The sequence below is a fragment of the Erithacus rubecula genome, assembly GCF_903797595.1.
Source record: "Erithacus rubecula genome assembly, chromosome: 15".
In the NCBI taxonomy this organism is placed as follows: domain Eukaryota; kingdom Metazoa; phylum Chordata; class Aves; order Passeriformes; family Muscicapidae; genus Erithacus; species Erithacus rubecula.
In genome coordinates this window covers 8,485,646-8,507,435 of record NC_136667.1, presented here as the reverse complement: position 1 = coordinate 8,507,435, position 21,790 = coordinate 8,485,646, and the positions used below count along the sequence as shown (strand labels likewise).

The window sequence follows — 21,790 nt, the reverse complement described above, 5'->3', positions numbered from 1 at the left end:
AGGCCTGTTTGAAAACCAGAAAGACCTTCAAAAAAACATCCTAGCCCTACAATAGTTTAGTAAAGCAGTTTCTAGTGTTCTTTCATCTGTACATGTGGCCAAGAGGCTGAGAGAAGGCATTCCTTACCTGGTCCTTGTTGTGACTAGTATGGAGCAAAGACCAGGCAATCCATGGTTCCTACAGCAGAGGCTAAAGAACTGTTGAAACTAAGAAGTCAGCACCTCTTTTGAAGATAAAAACTGTTGTCATTATACCTTTCACCCAGTCACACAGAGAGCCATAGCACGTTAAGAGATGTCCCAGGATTTCGTGGCATTTCACTCACAGAATAAAAGCAAGTTACTGACAGCATTTCAAAGCTGTGGCAGGTCAGAGGCAGGAGCTGCCCCATGGCCCCAGTATGGCACAGGGTCCTGATCCCACACACAGCAAAGTCACCACAGGGCTTGTGGCAGGGAGCTGGGGAGCAAAGGCTGACTGGAAGCAGAGGTTTTCCTTTAACTGCTTTACAGGATAGAAGTAACCCAAAATTGCTAATAATCATTTTAATGGGAAGCATTATGTAAGTGTAGATGACTTTAGCATATTTCAAATACCATTTGAATCAATCTGTGTAGGTACACTGTTATAAAACGAGGACATAGTGAGAAAGTAGTTGGGAGATATTTTGCTATCCTATATTTGGGTTAAATTCTGTTTCACATTGCCTCTAAACCCCTCTTTTTTATAACCACTCTTAAAGCTTTCAAAACTAAAGCCATGACTTAAAAACAATAGTTTAAATCAACACATTCCCAAGAAACACTCCAGTTTTGACTATTTACTATTTCCTGATGAAAATGCACTTCAAACAAAACTTCCTCTGATCAGACACAAATATATTTTTTACAGATAACAGAGGCTTTGACATAATGAGCTGTAGGCTCACCATAGGCCTTAGCCTGTGCCTGGATTCAAAAGTAAATGCAGAGCCTGCACAATCTTACATAAGAGGCCAGCAAGGCAACCTCTGACCCAGCAGTGGCTGGGGCTTAGGCAGCAAGGCACAAGCATGCTACATCTTGCTTAAATTACAAGACAAAAAAAGCAGCCCCTACAGATGCAGCTTGCAAACAAATTTCAAACCTTCATATTTTTTTTGTAGAATAAACTCTTAGTATTAGGTTTATGAATAAAAGTATTCTCTAGCTTGCTCTGTGAAGTTGAGTTTGATAGACCAAGGGAAATTCTTAAAGTGATCACAGTCCTTTCATCACCACACAGACACAGCTTAAATGTGGCTGGGATGCATTCTTGCCTGAGATGCAAATGAAAAGATATCCTGGCCATAGGTTTAAATCACAGCAACCTGTAAAGCAAATAGTAATGCATCAGAGGAACCAAAGCCCAGAGAAGTGCAGGGGAGTGCAGAAAGTCAGGCCTGCTTCACCTCCCATTCTTTTTACTTTACAGAGTAACAAAGGAAGAGAGGAGGGGAAATCAAACCAAGCAACCCCCCCAAAAAACAGCAGCACTTGCTGTCCTCTTTTACAACATCTGAGGTTTGAACAACTTAATTTCTATGGTTTGGCTTCTTCACCTCAAGTGTTGTTGTGTGACTGCAGGATATTGGAGTTGTTCTTTGTTCCTTTATCTAAAACACTTAAAAAAAGCAGCTCCCGTGTAATATTTGTTCACCTCTGTAGTTGTTATGCAAACCAAAGAGTAAAGAAGACAAAAATTTTAATTAGGAAACAACTCTCCACACAGACTTTGTTGGTACAACATAGTTATAAGTACATCTACAAACACATACAGGTTCTTTGGACTATGATTTTTTAAAATATATTTTATATGACAACGCAAACAAATCTGGAAAAAACAAATTACTTCAAACTTATGTAGAGGTAGCTGAACAGTACTCTGTCCAGTGATATGAGAGTATAACTTAAGTTTCATTTCAAGTTCATTACAGTGCACAAAAGGATGTTTTACAAACAAATGGAATATTACAAGTCCACAAAACTTTTTATTTAAAATGGCTTGAGAGATATTTCTGGCACTCTTGTAACCACATAGCTTGATGGAATTAAATTGGACAAGTATATGGTTCCAAATTAAGACATCTTACACAGATAGTCTTTTGCTCCTCATTTTTGTACTTCTCCTGTTCCTTATCAGGGAATTATAGAAGCTATTACATTGTTTTTGCTACACTTCTGCTCTGTAAACCTTTGTTCTGCAAACTGAATGTAAAGATTAAAAGGTGCATATGTTTTATATTTATAAAATATATGGCTATGACTATTAAAAAGCTCAAGAATGGCAATAACATAATACAGGCACTTCTATGTGAGGGTTACTTTAGACCTTATGAAAATCCAACATTAGTAAGCACTTCACATGATACCTGGATGAGTAAGTCAATGTAATAGTTCAGGTTTTTATTATCCACCATTTTAATCCTGTCTAAGCAGATTAATTTCCTTCTTCTTTCAAACAATATTTATTTAGCAAAGTGTTTCAAGAGAGTGACTTTGCTCAAACTACCAGTTTGCTATTGCCATAAGACTTCCAGTGATTTACTGGGCTTTGGAAATAAACCCCAGTTCCGAGGTGCTGCACTAGTTACAGTTTCAGTTGTGAATTAAATGACAACTAAGCAGGGGTTGAAAAGAGAGATTGTGTTCATCTGATGTAGGGCTTGGGGAAATGGGGACCACTACCCTAAGTGCATATAGGTCCATGGGGTTTTTATGAACAAGAAATCAATTTTCACTTCCTTTTTTAAAATAAGTATTTGTGAACATGTTCTCCATTCCTAGACATTGCATTTAAATACAACTCCTCTCATTGATTTAAACACCAGTAAAACTTCAGCACCAAGTAGAAATCATTAAAAAGAAAATTTTTCACAATGAGAACAATCAGCCATTGGAATAATTTTCCCAGGGAAGTGTTGGATTTCCCAGCATTGGACATTTGTAAGATTTGGCTGGATAGCCTGCTGGACCGTCTTGTCTAGACCATGCTTTTGCCAAGAAAAGTTGGACCAGCTGATCCTTGAGGTCCCTTCCAACCTGGGATTCTATGATTCTGTGAAAAGACCATCTCAAACAGAACTCAACTCTAGGAAGCTCTTTCTTTACAGCACAGATTAAGACAGACCTGCTACATCCAAATCCACTTTTTTTTTTTAGATGAAAACAATCTTTGGATTAATAAATCCATGGTTGAGGTGTAAGCAGTCATACAGGACAGAAGGACAGGCTGAGCAGCACATCAACCTTCAGTCTGCCAGCCAGGATCTCTTATTGCTACATTGTAATGGAAGATAGCAGCTCTTCAAGTAATTACAGAAAAAAAGCAAGAGGAGCTTTTACAACCAACGCCAGAATGCCACTTAAGACTTACCATAAAGGCCTATCACACCACTTTATCATCTCATTATTAAAACTACTGAACTACTGTCTATGCATTACTTATGCCCCCACAACGATTAATCAATATTTCTGACCACACAGGAAATGCAAGTTTGAGTCATGATTTAGTCTGTTGGGTTTTTCGTTTTTAGCAGATGAGCAAGACTGGTTATAAAACAGGGTTTGATGCCTAGAAAAATGTGAGCAGCTTAAATAAAATATTCCTACAATTAGTATTTTATCTGTTCAATCCTATTTCTATAATTAAACTGAAGGTATTTTAAAATCTGTTCAGCTGTTTATTCATGCCTGTGATAAACATTGCATTTACATCCTTGTACTTATGCAACTGAAAAAAAAAAAAAAATCAATGATAGTGTGGCATACCTAGATTTTTTTTGGTTTTAAACATCATTACTGAAATTTTACCATTTCAAAATAAAGGCTAAGGGTACTCCTTGTCCAGTTTTTCCTGGAGAGGTATGTGTTCTCTACCATATATCTTTCTCAGTATTGGTTTTCATTTCTGATGGAATTTGCAGACTTTAGTCATTAATCTAGGATGTGTGGCCACAGAGCAGCCCCAGAGAGAATGCTACTGTACCTGTACAGATGGAATTTTGATTTTTGTGCATATGCAGATCACCTGTTTGGATTAAATGCAGTAGGTCAAGTGTTTCCAGGCTGCAACAACTGCACTGGGTGTTGATGATGCAGGACATGTACACAAGTCTCTGCTTGGAAATTCTGGCAGCTTTACTCAAGGCTAACAGAAAAGACAATATTGATTTGTAAAATGAAGGATTCTTTCCATGACAGTTTCTAAAACAACAAAATAGGCAGAATGAGTATGTAGAAGACACAGCATGCAGGATAAACAAACTAATTACACCAGTGAGAAAACAGTTTAAATTAGGTATTTAAGCTCCTTTTCTCACAGATAAGGGTAACAAAAGTGGAAGTTTTTTTTCCTGTGGGAACAATATGAGACACTTATGCTCTGCAATAGTACATAATAGTTTGTGGAAGAATTGCATTTAATGCAGCCTCACTTCCAAACAAGTAGAAATCACTTTGTTGTTGACTTATGAAGACAAAACACCATAGCAGGTGTCAGCCACCATCACTTGGTACTGTTCAGAACATGTTGGTGTTTTTCTATGTTGTTTACAGCATGCCAAGTACCACTCATGGAGGACGTGCAGCAACCCAGCAGGATGGAAGGAAGTTACAGCATTTCCAAAGTAGCTCAAAACAGGATACAGATTCCATGTGTACCACAAGGGTGAAACATGCTTGTCTTCCATTTGTTTCTTTGGTACCCTTATAGAAAAGTTCTACAGAATTTAACAAAAGGGGAACAAAGGTAGCTTTATGGAAACTACTTTTAACCAATAAATATTCCTGATGAGATAATGGAAAAACATGCAGAAAAATGACATTAAATTCTACTGCATTTTTTTCATAAAGGCATGAAATGGCAGAGTGCTATCCTGTGTAAAAAAAACCCAAAGAAATTTATAGCATTCCATAACATTCTCACTTCATTCTAGTTTTTGCCACTGGAAAGGAAAACAGTAGCTTAGAATAAAAGGCCCAGTTTTGCTCACATTGAAATCAGTGAAAGTCAAAATCAGATGGAGGTAAGATCAGTCCCAGAAAGTGGTACACTGTAAGCAATGAAAGCAGCAAAACAAGTATATGAACTGTTGATTAAAAAAAAAAAATTCAAAACCAAGATACTTCCTGTTCTCATTTCTGCCCTATTTTTACCTGCTTTATAGCTAGAAGTAATCATGCTAAAATTCACTTGCTTTCCTTGGGAAATAACTATTATTAGCAACACTACCCAATCTCTTAAGAGAAAAGCAATGGCTGGGTAGAGATTTGAAGCTAACAGAAACCTGAAGATTGGGGTGAAATAAATAGCATTTATTACAACATATTCCTTCTTATGTGACACAAACTACCCTCTGAGTCCTACAGTTCAAATAACTCCCCCCTCCCCCTCCCATACACACACTCCAAAGCCAAATCCCACCAAACAATTAAAAGAAATAAAACTTATCTTAACAGCAACAAGAGTTGATGTTAAAAAAAAAAAGAATCTATGTATTAACCTACAATGAAATGACACCAGTACTTCCAGTTTTCTCTAGGATAAGCCACTTTCCATATATTGCAGCTCTTTCTTCGAAGTTGTTTGCTGCCATTGTCCATTTTTGCAAGAAAGAGTTCAGATATAAATTCAACTTCAAGTTATTCTGTTCTGTGAAATATTAGGGGATAGATCCTTCTGTCACCACTATGGTCAATTCCCACTGACATCAACCATCAATACTTGAATTTACCCAAGCACTTAAACACATGCTTAAGTAGGTGCTTGACTGTTTGGTTGTATCAGGAACCTGGCCACAAGCATAGGATGAACCTTCAACAGCTGTGCTTGAATGAACTCAGACAATCTGTGTATTCAAAGACTTCAAGGCAGGATGTTTTGGGGGTGTTCTTAAGCTAGAGTAGAACTGGGGATGAGTAGAAAAACATTCAAAGTATCTGAACACAAATAACTGAAAAATTATCAAAGCAGTTGCTTGTGCACTGCTAGAATCATTTTTGCCCCCAGTCATAAATACAGGGTAAAAACATTATAAATAGAGCAGCTCACTTTCCTTTAGTGAATGAACACATAAATAATACACATTTCGAAACAAAAAAATCATAGTGCAAAAATAAATTATCAAACAGAAGTTGTGAACATTATTTTACACAATGCTATATAAAACCTGAACCATTTGAATAAAAGACTTTGCAGTTCACTGAAAAAATGCATCAACCTTATTTCTGCTTCACATTAAACTGCACAGTTTATCCTTTATCCACTAAAAAATAAAACAAAATAAATTAAAAAACCCTTAGGATTTTTAAAAGGTTTATGGCAAACAAGATCACTTTTTGTTCTATCACATTTGTTGTTAATTTAGCAGTGCAGTGATTGAATACTCATCTCAGTTCCAAAAGGAAACTATTGAAGTATCCATAAACATCCCCTGCTCTTTATAACTCATTCTCTTTGAAACTCAGGCTTGAAACACCCTGACACTCCAATCTGTAAGACATTATTGCAGTTGGATGAAGTTACAGGAGGCAGTCAGGGGCTGTGGGAGGTGCCCAGCTCTGCTCTCACCGTCACCGCGATCGCGCGCGAGACATGAAGGCGAGGACGCGCCTGATGCCGTTCAGCCGGTCCCGGAGGGACTTCATGGCCAGGAACGGCAGCTGAGCTCTGTTCTCCAGGGGAAGGACAGCCAGCACCCACCAGCACCAGGCTGGCCCGTTGGGGTTGGCCTGCAGACAGGGGAAAATAATAAAATAGAAGTCAGGGTTCATACAGCCTGGTTTTGAGGATTTAACTCTGAAAACACAGTTTTTGACAGTAGTGTAGCAAGTAGATCATTTCATTGCCAGCCTAATGGCTTGTGATTACTGGCTGACTTCAAACAGACTACAAACAAGTGGCAGCTTTCCTAAAAATAGGATGCTAAAGGCATTTCTATTATGACCAACAGTTTATAGGCTGGACCTTCTGGATTTTTTAAAATCTATTTGTCTCCCCATTCTCTTTAGGATTTCTCTCCCCAGCTCTTTAGGATTCCTGTCTTCCTTCTCCATGCTTTATGACACTACCTCATATTTACCTTTTATTGTTGTAGTCTGTTATTTTAGGGCCCCACCATTTGCAGTCTTTTAGCAAAAGTAATGTTTCCAGTTGCCTGTTTACCCTCAGTTAAATAACTGGGGAAGTAGAACAGGCAAAAAAAGCAGTTCAGTCTCCTGTGATTAATGCAGTGAGATAGTCTCAAAGTTATCAACATTAAATACTAGCTTTTTCTTTGCTACCACTGGTGCATGGCAACAGAATTTAGAGGCTCAGCTTACATGGGGTAGATGGAAAGTATTCATATTTTCATCTTAAAACACAATGCCTGCCAGCTTATCGGATATCCCTGCTATTTCTGTCTCAAAGTTACATAAGGCACTGATTCTGGATACCTGTGGGTCAGGATCCTTGGCTGGCATTGGACCAAAATGACTGAGAATTCGACTTTTGAGTGCTTGCTTGAGGGAGTTAAACCACGTATAAGCCTGATCATAGACAGAGTCATGGAGAACAAGTAATGCAGCATACTCTTGTCCTTGCACCTGGAATGAGAAGTGAGAGGGGGGAGGTTACTGTTAGTTCAGTCTGCATGTTGGGAAAGGCATAGGATTTTCAGGAATTTCAGGATTGGGTAGGGGAAAAGAAAAAAAAAAAGTATGCCAAAAGAGTTTTGGAATAAATACTGAGAGCTCATTTGGTGTTTTCCCTTCTGATGCCCCTCCCCTATCCAAATTCTTCACTTTACCTATATTCTAAACCAGAAATATCTATTTGTAGAATTCATACTTTCTGGATTGTTGTATGAAAAAACCTTTATACAAATATCGGACAAAATCGGGAAAAGAATATGCAAAGCTTTATTTTTTTTTTTTTAATCAGTAGAGCCTCAGAGTAGACATTTTATCTTCCTGTTACATACCAAAAGCTCCTAAGAAATAATGCAAGCAATTTTGGAGGTTATGGTGCACCCAATTCTGCTGCTTCTTACCTGAATAGGGATTTTCTAACTGGCTTCCATATAAATGTTGTCAGGGTCCCCCTCCACCCTCCTATAAACAGCAGCTACTCTGCCTAGAAGAGCAGTAAGAGCTCATCCTGGATTCACTTAGTCTTGTCCTCTGAAAAATACCTCCAGGAAACAGTCTTCAGTTCATGGGCAGTGTATGTGCTTGTGCTATTATGTGTCCCACCTTAACCATGAGCAGTTAGACACCACAAATTTGTTTTATTAGAAACTTCTACAAAAACAAGAACTCATTAAAAACATACATGCTTCGAATTTCACATGTAATACAGTTTAAATGAAATTTTTCTAAATTTACCTTTTGATCCTCAATGTACTCAATATCTGCTGTATTATATCCATCACGCTGGCTGTGCTGGATCACCTTAAATCTCCTTTTGCCAATGCTGTCCACAACAGAGCGCCCATCAGCAAAGAATTCAACATTTCTTATCTCCAGAATGCAGCCATAATCTGCAAATCTATTGAAATCAGAACAAAAGCAAGTAAACAAGTCTTATTCCCTCCACCCTGAGTTCCACAGAGCTGCCATACAGCCAGTCCCTACCACAAAGGTATTTACCAATGTCAGCTCATTTCTATTGTTCATAGCACTGACCTGCTGTAGTTCAAATTATTCCACAATTGTCTGCAAAACTATCAGGAAGATTCAGACTGTCTAATCTGATTAATGCTAACTGGATGTTTTGGAATACAGGGAACATCTTATGAAACTGGAAGATATATAGATCAGAAGCAAACTTTTTCCATAATCCTAATATGTTCAGTCAATTTATACAGAAAGACAAGTGCAATTCAGAATATTAACATTATGGAAGGACTAGGAAATTTATGAAGAAAAAAGTTTTTGCACAATTTCAGCAGATTTTACTTTGCAGGTAGGTGTTTTCTGCAAATTGTACTTTCCACAGACTATACCTACCCAGCATAAAAAGAAGGGAGAAAAGTTAAATAGTCAAACAGTGAAGTTAAATTATCTAAGTCTGATTGTAAATGGCTCAATATAAATGCTCAGCCAGTCCTTATGAAGGTCCTGTTATACCTCTGCAGCCTCCACTATATTCACAACAGTGAGGATATAACCATATCCCATAATTTAAGGAAATAAAGCCCAAGAACACACCTTACTGCCATTTCAATTTCTTGTGCCAAAACATTCAGCAGATTTGAAAGCAGGAGAAAAAAAAACCACTTTCTTTTCAAGTATTACAGGAGGTCTGCAGCTCAATCACATGTTCCACACATTGAGTTATAAGTGTTTTGAGAGAACAGACCATCAGATTAGTCAGAATCCAAGTGCTCAAGAAAAAAAATGTCTTTAACCTGCATGACTAGGAAGAATCTTTCTCCAATGGAAAACTACCCCAGAAATTACAACCAAGGACCTTTCTGCACCTCTCCACTGGCTCCAGACTAAGTGGGCAGCTCACATGGCCCAAGCTGTTGACTCACCCCTTGACAGGGTCACTGATGCACATCCCAAACTGCTTGGTGCCAGTCTCCATGCACCTCCGGATCATCAGCCGGTAGCATGGCTCGAAGATGTGCAAAGGACAAGGGACTGTAGGGTAAGCCATTGTGCACACAAATATGGGAACATTCTTATTGAGGCTGTAAGAAAGAAAGGAAAAATCAGATATGATGCTTTATCAAAGTAATGACATAAGTCTCGTATTCTTAAAATTATGACATCTTTAGAATAAAATTCTTAATGGAATAAAGAAAGCTAAATTGTTGGTAAAAGCTTAATTCCATTCTTAATGGAATGCTAAAAGCTAAAATTATTTTCCCTTTAACTAAATACTCTAGAAAATATATACCAGTTAATAGTGGACAAATTTTTCATTAAGCTTTCTGGATCTGGTAGTGAAAGCATTATTGGAACTCTAGTATTACTTGATTTCATTTCCCTTAATCCCATTTCTTACCTACCTAGTATATTCCAAACCCCATCCTGTCAGACCACTTGTACCTATTGTCTCAGTCTGTGCCTTTCATATTTGTCCACTGAAAGCCAACACATTGCCTTGTACTTTGTTATAAAGCAACCTTCTGGATTTCTTCCACTTCTATTTATTTTATTTTTTAGCACAGTGTCTAGTTTTTATTCTCACTTAAGCACAGTATCACCTGGACCCTGTTCTCTAAAATCACGTGATACAGAGAAAGAAGCTCCATCAGCATCTCAGCTCGTGTTCCACAGCAGCCAGAGCCCATTCACAGCTAACAACAGCAGAATTAGAGATGGGATTTTACATAAAAGGATTACATACTTGGAAAGCTCTGCTATTTCCTCTTCATAAATCTTTCTCCTTTCAGTGAGTTCTTCTGGAAGATATCTGGCTATTAGCTCCTCCATTAGCACTGTTTTACAGTATTTCCTCATAGCCAAGCACTGCAGTAAGAACACACACAAGCAGTTAGAGAAAACATCCAGCACTTCACAGTGATTGGTGCCTGTGCAAAGGACATGACACATTACCCCCATTTCCTGATGTCTGTGATTCTATAATCTCTTAAACTTGCCACTAAAGAGTTGTTTTTTTGAACTATTCCCTGTGTTACAGATATTTACTTAGGAAATCTGGAAAATAAAAATCACCTACAGATTTTCTAAACATAGGCCTGGTCCTTAATTTTGAACAGAGACTAGCCATGCTTGGTGACTCACAAGAGCATTGTAAAAGTCACATTCTTCCTGAGTTATGTATTATTTCTTTTGTGTTGGGAAATAACAAGGCTGTCTTGAAGGAGGAGTTGTTCCTATCAGTTCCCCCTGAACTTATGCTGAAAAAAAATCCAATTATTACCTCTGAGAGCCCTTCCTTGCACAGGGGACATTTTGGGTTGTGATCCAGGCATCTCTCCAGACACTTGAGACAGAAGGTGTGTCCACAAGGTGTAGTGACAGGTTCATAGAAGAGCCTGGATTGGAAAATCCAAGAGCAGAAAGACAACAATATCGTGTACCAAAGTAAAAGAAAAAAGTTGCTACCAAATAAAGCTGAATTCATTCACTAACTTAACTACTGACTACAACAGGATAAAGTTGTTTCTTGAATTTAATTTCTTCAACCAACTTTTGTATTAATTCAGCATACAGACTTTTTTATTGCCACCCAACATGAAAGGCAGCCAATGAACTCTGATTTCGGTGAATGTGAGGGACAATATTGTCACAAACTTCCAACAAACCAGCATTTAATTTTTCTCTGTGTGAACAATAAACAGAACCAGAAGTTGGACCATCTGACTTCACTAATGAAACTGAGCAATACTTGCACAACTATTATTTATGTTTTGTGATTGCTTGTATGTGTAGAGCTAAGCACAAAATACCATTTGCAGTAATAGCCCACATCAGTAATAGCAATAAAGTGGGACTTGGCAGCTCTGGAATAAATGGTGGAACTCAAAGATCCTGGAGGTCTTTTCCAAACTAAACAATTTTATGATTTTATTATTGACATCTCTAATTGGTATTTTTTTAATAGAGTTTTTAACCTTCAAGTGACTGCTTTTCTGGAAAATGAGCAACAGCACATTCATGTTTCATTTGGAAGAGTATTTAAATATATAAGGCCAGGTCTACAAATTATCATGGTACCTATTCTTTATCCATTTCAAGGACCTCTATGACACTTATTTTCATGTAAAATTTTTCCTGATTATGATTATGTGATATTGCAAAGTCATGTTTCCTTGTCAATGAAAACATTAAGGAGATGCAAATGTTTTTGTTTTTAATAGAAACAATTCAAATCTAGAAACTAAATTGTCTGGAATATACTGTATTTTACAACATACTGCCTAAGCATTTGAAGGTCTTAAATACTAGTCTCATTATAATTTAAGTGAATCAATAATTTTTCTTTAAAGTATTAGTTTATCAAAACAGTACACTATATTCTATTAAACATGTGGAAATTACAATACATGAACCCACATTTATTAGCATCTTTCACAAGATGAGTGTATTTAAGAATGCAATTGGCTTTTAACAAGGCTGGCATAGAGAGCTCATTAAATGTCATTAGTTACTAAAAACATTGACATTTAAGCAATGGGACACATGAAATAGTATCTAAAATGCCACACCTATCTTATTGCAACTTGACAGTGTAATTGAAAACACTTGTTAACTGTTTCATGGGCAGAAACCTCACTTAAACTTAGTGAAACACTGAATCCCACCCCATGTTCCAGCATGCATTGCATATGTAATGACTTGGCAGGCCCTGACTTCATCTGAAATGTAGCATAAAGACAAGATATCCCTGTCAAGATTCCCCACTCTGACCTAACTCTCAAGGGCCAGCAGCAGCTTTTCCTAACAACTCTTAGAGGATCTGGACAAGCTCCATGACTTGCAGAAAGAAACACTACACACCAAGACTTCTCATGACATTTTGAGCTACTGTAACAGCAGAAATTAAATTGCTGCAGAATAATGCTCCTTCTTTTCTCACCAGTATGTTGCTTTGACTACTTTGTATTTTCTGCTTGCTGCTGAAGCTAAGGTAGTTCAATAGCATTTTGGCCACTCCATCAGACAAACAGGTTAATAACAGCTCCTGCAGTTAATTGTGAACAGGTCAGTAGGTTACTAGGTAATTAGTCCAAAGTATCTCAGGAACCAAATCCCCAAAACACTTCTGAAGAACATAGCAGGAAATGATTATAATCTGTCTGCATAAATAACAAGATTGATCTTAGGAGAGCTTTCCTAGGCACAAGCCTTCCTTGTGCAGTGATGTTACAAAGCCAACATCCTTCTGAAGGCAAGGCCTGTATTTAGGACCACAATTCCCAGCACCTATGCCATCCTCTACACTGTGAGGGAAACAGCAATCCTTGGGCTAATTCCTTCACAAATGTATTGCAGTCTGGCTGTTTCTGATTTAACATAGAGGATGAGAAAGTAGGATTAATTAATTTTTTAAAAACATATGGAAAATGCTTTGTGGACACAATAAACAAGCAGAATCACTAAACTATCTAAGAGGAATTGTGTGGCTTTCTGTTAGAGGAAAGTTTTGCTCTTTGCACTATTGACTGTTTTGACAGCTGCATAAACTTTCAGAACATATTTCAGCTGTAGACAGGGAGATGAGGAAGATCTGATTTATTCCAAGCAGAAGCAAATCAGATAATACAGCACTTGGTCCTCAAAGCTTTCAGATTGTCTGAAACAAATCGAAGTCTCCCCTCCTCTGCACACAAGCAACAAAATCTGGATTTCTCAAAACACAGGCCTTCAGAAGTAAATCCCTAAAGAGGCTATCTACTATTTAAGAACTAAAAAATATTGTGCAAAACTAAACCCCAATATGAATTATAGATAAATCTGGGTAATTAAAAAAAGCAAACAACCTAAGCAAAACTCACTGCAGGAAGTGAAACACCTTCCCAATATTTCTAAGTCACTAAAAACCACCCACATAGTGTTATTTGCCAAAATTAAAATATTTTGTTCAAAACAATAGTAAAATAGATGCAGTTGAAAATTCCTACTTGTTTGACTAAGCCATTGCAGCTCCCAAGGATAACTGCTGTTCAACTGGAAAAAGAAATCTTCAAGCAAATGGAGTGACTGCCTCAGTAAAGTGAAGAACACATCTCTTATGCAAGAGAGTTAAAAAATAGTCTTGTTTACTTGCAAGACCCTCCTATTGCAATGACAGTAGCACAGTACTTCACATGCAAACTCAGAATATTCTCTGGATGTGGTCTCTTTAGGTATTTTGTGCATTTCGTGACAAACAGCTCTACAAATTCCCAGATGACAAACTCTGGGTTTGTGCACTGTGTCAGTGGTGAGAACAAAATCTCAGACACCTCCACCAACATGCTTAACCCTCACATGACTTTGTGTGCCCTTTCCAAAGCAATCACTAGCCCAGAGGAGATCAAAGAGTCCTCATTCATCAACAGTGCTCAGAACCCAGAGGTCTAGAAATGCATCACTGGAGTCACAATCACAGTAAAAGCTAATTTCATGTCACAGGCAAAAACAAGTACCAAGTAAGTGAGAAAATCTCTAGGTCATAAAAGGGAGGAAGATACAGCTGGAAAGTGACAGATATCTGTGAGAAAAGAACACACCTCATACACAGGGAGCAGTCCAAATCTGATGGATCCACAACTTCAAATGGAATATGCTGTCCAGTACCATTTTCCCTAGTATCAACTATGTCTATCAACAAGAAAAAAAAAAAAAAGTAATTGAACAGAACTATGCAAGCACAATACTATCTCATGTATTTACAGCAGCATCTGATATTTAAATGTATGTTGTATGTACTTGAAACTTACTGAACCATGAAGAATCATTACAATAATTTCTATGCAAAGCTTCAAATTCAGCCTTGGCACAAATCTGCACATCTCCCCTTAATTTTGGTCACATTATACACACCTACAGAGGGTTCAATCTGGCCTTGCATTAGCAATCAATATCAAAACACTTTTTGTTACTGCTGAAAGTCTAAAGTGAGACAAATGCTTCTCTCATACCATTGCAAACACATCCCACAGCATGAGAACGAGGCCAGATATCAAGAACAAATAGAGTTTGTACTTTTAAACTTTTCAGATTTCTATAGAAAGTGCTAAGACCATGTGCAACACTGATGCTCTTTAAAAGATTCAGAGCTCTGCTGAGAAAAGCATGACCCAACCTTCTTTGCCCCTTTTTAGACTTTTTTTCTCTACACACAGGAAGGATTCCACAACGTGCATGCCTTGATTAGGCAAAAGAGAAAATATAAAAGGCAAAGTGTAATTTGGTCTCTCTTTGTCTGAATATTACAAAAGAGAAGTTTCCACAGGTTGCATGCCATGGAACCTGTCCTGTGTGTAATTAAACCTACCTTTCTTCATCAGTTTGCAGGGCACCTCAGCATTTCGCATCTCCTCCGAGCAGCACTTCCTTTTCAGGAGGCTGCATTTCTCAGAGATGAGAAAAGTAGACTCTGGCATGGAGGTGAAATTATTCTCCTCCTCTGAGCAGTCCTTTTTGCTCTCTGTAATTTGTATAGATTTCCTCAAACTACCAGAAGTAGTTACATTTGGTTCCTCTTGAATGGAAAAACCCTTTTTCTGTTCCACGTTGACCTGTGTGAAGAGAGGACTGACATTAGACCAATCTTCCAACAACTTGGTAAGGAAAAATCTCAACCTGTCAAAAAATTTAATATTATGGATGACCAGGAAGGACTTTGTAGGTTAAGAAGCAAGAGTTGGAGAATTGCTTATCCTAATTTAAAAACCCAAACCCCAAAAAGCAAGCAACTAGTAAACCTGATTTCCCCTCTCCACCATTGAGTATTTTCAGCCCTTTTTTGTGGCTTTAAAGCTTGAAGACTGTGAAACTGGATTGGGGCAGAAATGTGGCTAGATCTCATGCTAAATATATTGTTATCACTGAACCTATGGGAAAATGCATATTTTTATATTATGGTGATGGTATCAACCAACAGAAAAACCAAAACATCATCAGCTCATTCTAAAGAAGCAGTAAAAACATACAAAATTTATAATAGAAAAGATCCCCAGAGCATCCTCTTGCAAGGCAGATTCCTTTCTCAAAAGATAAACTGTTTAGGGTTTATCCCTTTATGGCCACAGGAAATCCTGTGAGCAGCCACTGTACAGGACATCACCTGTCAGCTTTGTAACATCACCTCCCTGGATGGACCTGCAAACAGACACTGGATTGTGATGTGTAACGTGCAAAAAGATGAGTGAACTGTCCCTTGAATGGCTTGGTGAAAGGGTCATGCAAAAGGGTTTCTCAGAAATTTTCTAACAGCCTTTGCATGGGGCCATGTCACTGCTAGTTCTCATCAGCTTCAACAAGCCAGCTCAAAAACTACCACTTTTGATTGTAAGGACTAGCCAAGTTTTCTCCTAAATATACAATGTATGCAAACCCCATCCCAAAGTTCAGGTTTCAGTGAAGCAGAAGTGGTCCTTACAAACCTATGAAAGTAAACCTCTGCAGCCATTCACAAAACTACAGGTGCAAAACCAGAGTTATCAAGTAGCTAATATATCTTATGTAGCTCTACAATAACCTCTGAGTATTGCACAGAGTATAGACTGACTTCATTACTGGCATCACCAACTATAGCTCAAGTTGAAGCTCTAGATTTTAGCACTTCACAGCTTTTGAAGGTATCTAAATTCAATCTACAGAGGCCCTTTTCCACTACCAACTACTTGAAAGACCTCAAGACAATTACAGGAGTCAACCCACGCAATTCTGACATAAAATTTGTCACAACAACAGAAAACTTCTATTAAAGAAAAAAGTCAAATAAGGAGACTTCAGTAAGTTAACACTGTTTTGTATGTTCTGAAACTCGGTAAAAATTTGAGAAAATGCAACCACCTATCTCCCAGAGGCAAAAAGGAGAGAAGGCTTCCCAATGTGAACACAAAACACACAACAAATTAAGAACCACACATCAGACTTGATCTTTACCTTGAGCAACCTTTGTAGGTTATGGCTGGTGCCTCCAGATCCCACTGAATTTAGGAGATTCCCCTTTAATCTAGAGTGATGTGACAACAGCTGCAGGATATCGGGTAAGTGTTCCTGAGCATTTCCCGGGATGAGTGAAAACAAACTAAGTAGAAGCTGTGGTATAAAACAGAATACTTCACTGCTTAGTTCCTTCCTTGCAACCTCTAAATGAAAAAGCAAGTAAGGGAATAGCTGAAAGAAGCATCCAGGATTTTGTTAAAATCATTTAAAGAGCCCTTTAAACTAGGGTAGGAACAAAAAGTGCAAAAGCTAATGCAATACATGCCAAACAGACAGCAAGAAACATTTTCAGTTAAACAAGCTCACAGAGTTACTAACCATCCTCTGTGATGTGACACACACATGCCTTTGTCCTCTTTGTTCTGCAGTTCAGGGCTCACCGGAAATTATTAACATCTTCCTTAAATGGTTTTAGGTTCTTTTGGTTTTTTGTTTTATTTTGCTGCACATCATCTTTCACTGGAGTTTACTAGCACAGAAAGCACTCATCTCACAGGCTTAATCCAAGATCAGCTGGGTAAATGTGTCTGATATTGTGAAATGTAGCTATTTTTAATTCACTCATGTGAGACTACAAAAAAGGTAGGCAGTAGAAAAAGGCTATTTTTTAATTTGCTATAAGAAAATAAGTGAATCTGTTTCAAGTAGCAGCTTGAAGGCCCTTGTATGGCATAGATTATCAGATGAATATTTAAGGAAAGAAACAGACCTGAATAGAAGATTCACACTTCAAAAACTAATTTCAACATACTACTGAGGTGATCCTGCTGATGCCTGAGGAAGCCACATGACAGCTGAGATTTCTATTTAAAGCCAAAAAGGATTTCACAGGATCACACTATGTCCAAATTAACACAGGCAGACAGTTAATACAAGCAGAACATATCTGCACCCAAAGAATTTGGTAAAACATAGTATGTCACTGTTGTGTGAACAGCCTTGGCAATGACCCAGTAAAATATTGCATCATGGATGAACTCTGTGTCTGATGAGTGCATGAGTAATTCTTTCAGTCATAAGGAGCCTAGTTTTTTTTCACAGAACCCCACTGCTCAGAAATTAAATGGTTTGGAAATGACTATTTGGGGTCATAATTTAGAAACATATCTGTTTCTGGTCTTTTTGCTCTAGTGCACAGAAAGTCTTCCAGCATGACTGTGAGCACAAATCATGACATAATGACAATGAAAGACTGCATGGAACCCATTGGGGAAAAAAGCAAACAAAACCCTCAAACATCAGTTACAAAAAATCCTCAGAGGCTGAAATCTCAGCCACATATAAAATGAGACAGAAATTTGATTTCTCTACAACCATTCAGGTTATACTCTGTTACCTTCAGGAACAGAGTTTTAGTGTAAGAATTCTACTGTGCTTTTAGAAAGCCTTACGTGCTACAGCACATAGAAACCCTAATGTTCCCATCTCACCAGTGATTGAGAGTGGCATAAATACACTGCCATAAATGAAAATTAAACTACTATATTTTTATTGTCACAAGTAATCACTGCAACACTGGACCTTTCAACTATGAAAACAGCCAAAAAAAATCAAATGTTAAAGTACTGCTTTACAGGATATCAGAGACTTGAGGGGTAGGCAAAACAGCAGTATTCACAACAGCCATATAAGAATTCACACACACTGTAGGTTGCAACTGAAAAAAGCCTCACTGTGGATCCATTTTTTTGCTTATTTAGTATTAATTATTAGCAACCCTAAAAAAACTAATTGAAAACCTCTCTTCCTTTGTTGACTGCTTCCTCTTCCACACCTCCTGCACACACTGACACTTGGGCAGCATGACTGGCAGTAGGAAGAAGGCTGCTGCTCCCAAGTGGAGTTTGATGAGTGCTGCGTGTTGTGTTCTGCCAGTCATTGTCCTGATACATCATTCAAAAGCAACTCCCCCTCTTCTGCACTCCATCATTGGTAATAGATTGCCAGGCTAGGAGTCAGATTAGAAAACTGAGAATCACAATAGTCTCTGGGTGGCAATTATTAACAATTCAGTTTTCCTTTGAATTTGTTGATGCTAACACTGTAACTGTTTCCACTGAATGACTGCTACCTTCCTATCTTCAGATAGCAATACACAACTCAAATATGAGTAACAGGCTGGATTTGTATCTCCATCCAGCTCTCTGCAGTAATGAGAGAGAGGGGAAAAAAAAAAAAAATCTCATCGTCCTTTATGAGAGGCCATTGAAAACAATTGTGCAGCTCCTGATGATTTAGGGAACTCACCTTTTGTGCCTCAGACTTGGCTGTCTTGTTCCCAGTATCTAGAGCAAGGCAGAATAGAAACTCCCTTAAAGCTTCTTCTGTTTTCCCCAGATTAGCTAATGCTTGTCCTTTCCTTAGGTGACCCTGCAAGGAAACACACCCACAGCTGCAGCTTTTGTCAAGAGAATATGCAATAAAATCACAGTCAAAGTACAAAAGAGCTTTCTGAAGAAGGAAAAGTTAGACAGGAAAAATCACTATAACCATGTCTTACACCTAGACATCACCAGTGTCTGGGTTTCTAAACACAACAGTCCTGAAAACTACAAGCATAAACAGGATACTCTTCCACTCATGCAAGTAGGATTCTCATGGCACCTGAACCCAGCTGATATTGGAGACATCTATTTCTCCTATATTCATGCTCTAAAATAGTAATTTTGTCCTTAGCATTCAATGTTTAGAGTGTTCACAAAATTTATGTTCACCCAAATTAAAGACAATAGCCTTAGTTCATTCTCCAGGACTAGCACTCCCTTCACCCCAGGAAGTTCAAGAATATAATGGTTGAATGTCTGTAGATTGCAGGAGTCCAAGAAGTTACAGGACTTAAAGCCTCCATCAGATTCCACTGTCTGACCATTCAAACCATTTCCTATCAGGGCAGTATCAAGGTTTTTAAAAAGTACGACCAGAATCAGAACTTACTTTCAACCAGTATGGCTGGAGCCTGCATGCTGTTTCTGCATCATGCAATGCATCTTCACAAGCTTTCAAAGTAGAGTTAATCTGGGACCGGTTACTATATAGTAAGTGGTCATTTGGAGCTGCAGGAAATAGAAAAAGTGGTTGATTAGGTAAAAGAAATTAGTTACATAAGCTTCATTCCTTAATTCTTTTTTAAACACATGTTGGTGCTTCCAAGTTGCACAAACTCATGAAGCATCCAGTTTTTAAGCAACTATGTACTAAATTAAATCTAGAAACCTCTTTGTGAAACTCCAGACAAAATGCCAACTATATATTATATAACTGCAGAGAACATTGCATAAATAAATGCTGAGACACTCACACAACAAATTACCAGCACTGACTGAGGATCAGATGGTTGGTAGAAACACACAGGAGACATTTAAGACAGCAGGAGGAATACTGTTGTACTGTAGGGAGGAGTTTCAAAATCGGCAGCATAAAGGTTTTAAAGTGATAAATAAGCGTCTTTTCATGCCAGAGCTCAAAACAAAAGAAAGGACAGTGTGAAGAATCAGCGCTACAATGATCACCGAGTTACACTCACTGTAGCATCGAGACACAGCGTGCGCTGGGGGAAGGCTGGGCACTTTTCTTGAGAATACTTCCAGTTAAGTGAAACGCTTCCCTAGAATACCTTGCCTTTAACTTCTACTTAGTACTTGCAGCGTGAGTCACTTCCCCCCTAAACTGCATGAAAAGGACCGCACCAAAAGTTCTCCCTGCACAGCCCCGCAGGCGCTTCCCGGGGATGGGGAGGGAGAGCGGGGCCGGGCCGCGGGACACGGCGCTGCTCGGCTGCGAGCGGCTCCTCGGGGGGCCCGGAGCCCTTCCCGGCCCGGGATGCCCAGGGCGCGGCGCTCCGCGCCCCCCCGGCTCCGCCGGTTACACAACGGCGCCGGCCGGGGGGAGCCCAGCCGGACCGCAGGCTCGAGCTTACGCAACCGCTGCTCTCCTGACCCACTTTCACCGCGGGCCGAAGAGCCCAGACCCCTTCCTGGGGCTCCCCTGCGGGGCTCTCCCGACACCCGTCCCAGGAGCCGGCCCGGGGAGCCGGCGGCGAGCGGGAGCGCGTCCCTGGCACGCTCCCGGACACCGGGGGATTCCCGGCGGGACAAGAGGCGCCGGAGAGGCCGGCAGCGAGCCCCGGCCGGTGGAAAGTTACCTCCTCCGGCTGAGCAGGGCAGCGGCACCGGGGAGGGGGAGCCCTTACCTAGGCTGACCGCTTCGTTGTACTTCTGCAGGGCGGCTTGGAGCTTCTTCTCCTTGTAGAGGAGGTTCCCTTCGTGCCGGAGCTGCGAAGCCTTCACTTGGCAGGGGAACCACTTGGTCAGCAGGTTGCTGAGGATGACATTGACCCGCAGGAGCTGCCCGGCCGCCGCGCCGCCCGCCTCCTTGCACAGGACGCAGCGGGACTCGGGCGCCCGGTCCCTCTCCAGGCACTTTTTGCAGAACGTGTGTCCGCAAGGCAAGGAAACGGGCTCGAAGAGGAAGCCCTGGCATTTGCGGCACCTGAAGACGTCCCAGTCGCGGGGTGCCGCGGGCTGCCCGCCGCCGGGCAGCCCCTCTTTGATCCGGACGCTCTGCGCCAGGCACTCCACCAGCTTCTCCAGCTGCTCGGCGCGCAGCTGCTGGTGGCGGGACGCCAGCTGGTAGAGCGGCAGCGCCTCGTGCAGCCGCCCGCCGAAGGCCAGCGCGTCCGCGCGCCCGAGCAGCACCTGCCACTCGGGCCCCAGGCCGCCGCCCGGCGCCTCCAAGTTCTGCGCCTGCAGAGCCCCGGCCGCCAGCTGCAGCACCAGCTGGGGCTCGGGGCGCGGCGGCAGGTGCGAGCCCATGGCGGCGGCTCTAGCGCGGCGGGCGGCGCGGGACGCCGTGAGGCGCGGGCGCGGCGCGGCGCCGCCGGCCCATGGTGCTGCTGCCGCCCCGCGCCGGGAGCGCCCCGCGCCGCCGCCGCCGCTTATATAAGGGCGGGCACGTGACGGCGGCGGCGGCGCTCATTGGGCAGCGCCCGCAGGTTGTTACAAAACCAGGCGGTTTTGTAACGCGCCGGGCCCGGCCCGCGCCGGGAGGGGCCGCCCCACACCGGCCACAGCGCCCGCCGCTCCCCGGGAGGGGCCGCCCCGCTCCGGCCACAGCGCCCGCCGCTCTCCGGGAGGGGCCGCCCCACACCGGCCAC

General features: G+C 40.6%; 1 protein-coding gene across 5 annotated transcripts; it reads right to left on the bottom strand.

Annotated features, from left to right (window-relative positions):
• Window positions 1-1,706: 1,706 nt before the first annotated feature.
• LONRF3 (LON peptidase N-terminal domain and ring finger 3) lies at window positions 1,707-21,564 on the bottom strand. Of its 5 annotated transcripts, XM_079318677.1 has the most exons (12): window positions 20,828-21,564; window positions 19,573-19,691; window positions 18,886-19,008; window positions 16,576-16,731; window positions 14,960-15,203; window positions 14,193-14,283; window positions 10,898-11,012; window positions 10,361-10,482; window positions 9,540-9,698; window positions 8,386-8,548; window positions 7,456-7,605; window positions 1,707-6,750 (listed from the first exon to the last, which is right to left on the bottom strand). In XM_079318677.1, exons 1-12 carry the CDS (start codon window positions 21,447-21,449, stop codon window positions 6,592-6,594), a joined length of 2,223 nt encoding a protein of 740 aa, XP_079174803.1. In that variant the 5' UTR covers window positions 21,450-21,564; the 3' UTR covers window positions 1,707-6,591. The 5 variants fall into 5 exon arrangements, with proteins under 5 accessions (XP_079174803.1, XP_079174805.1, XP_079174806.1 ...); XM_079318679.1 differs by lacking the exon at window positions 7,456-7,605; XM_079318680.1 differs by lacking the exon at window positions 16,576-16,731.
• Window positions 21,565-21,790: the final 226 nt, after the last annotated feature.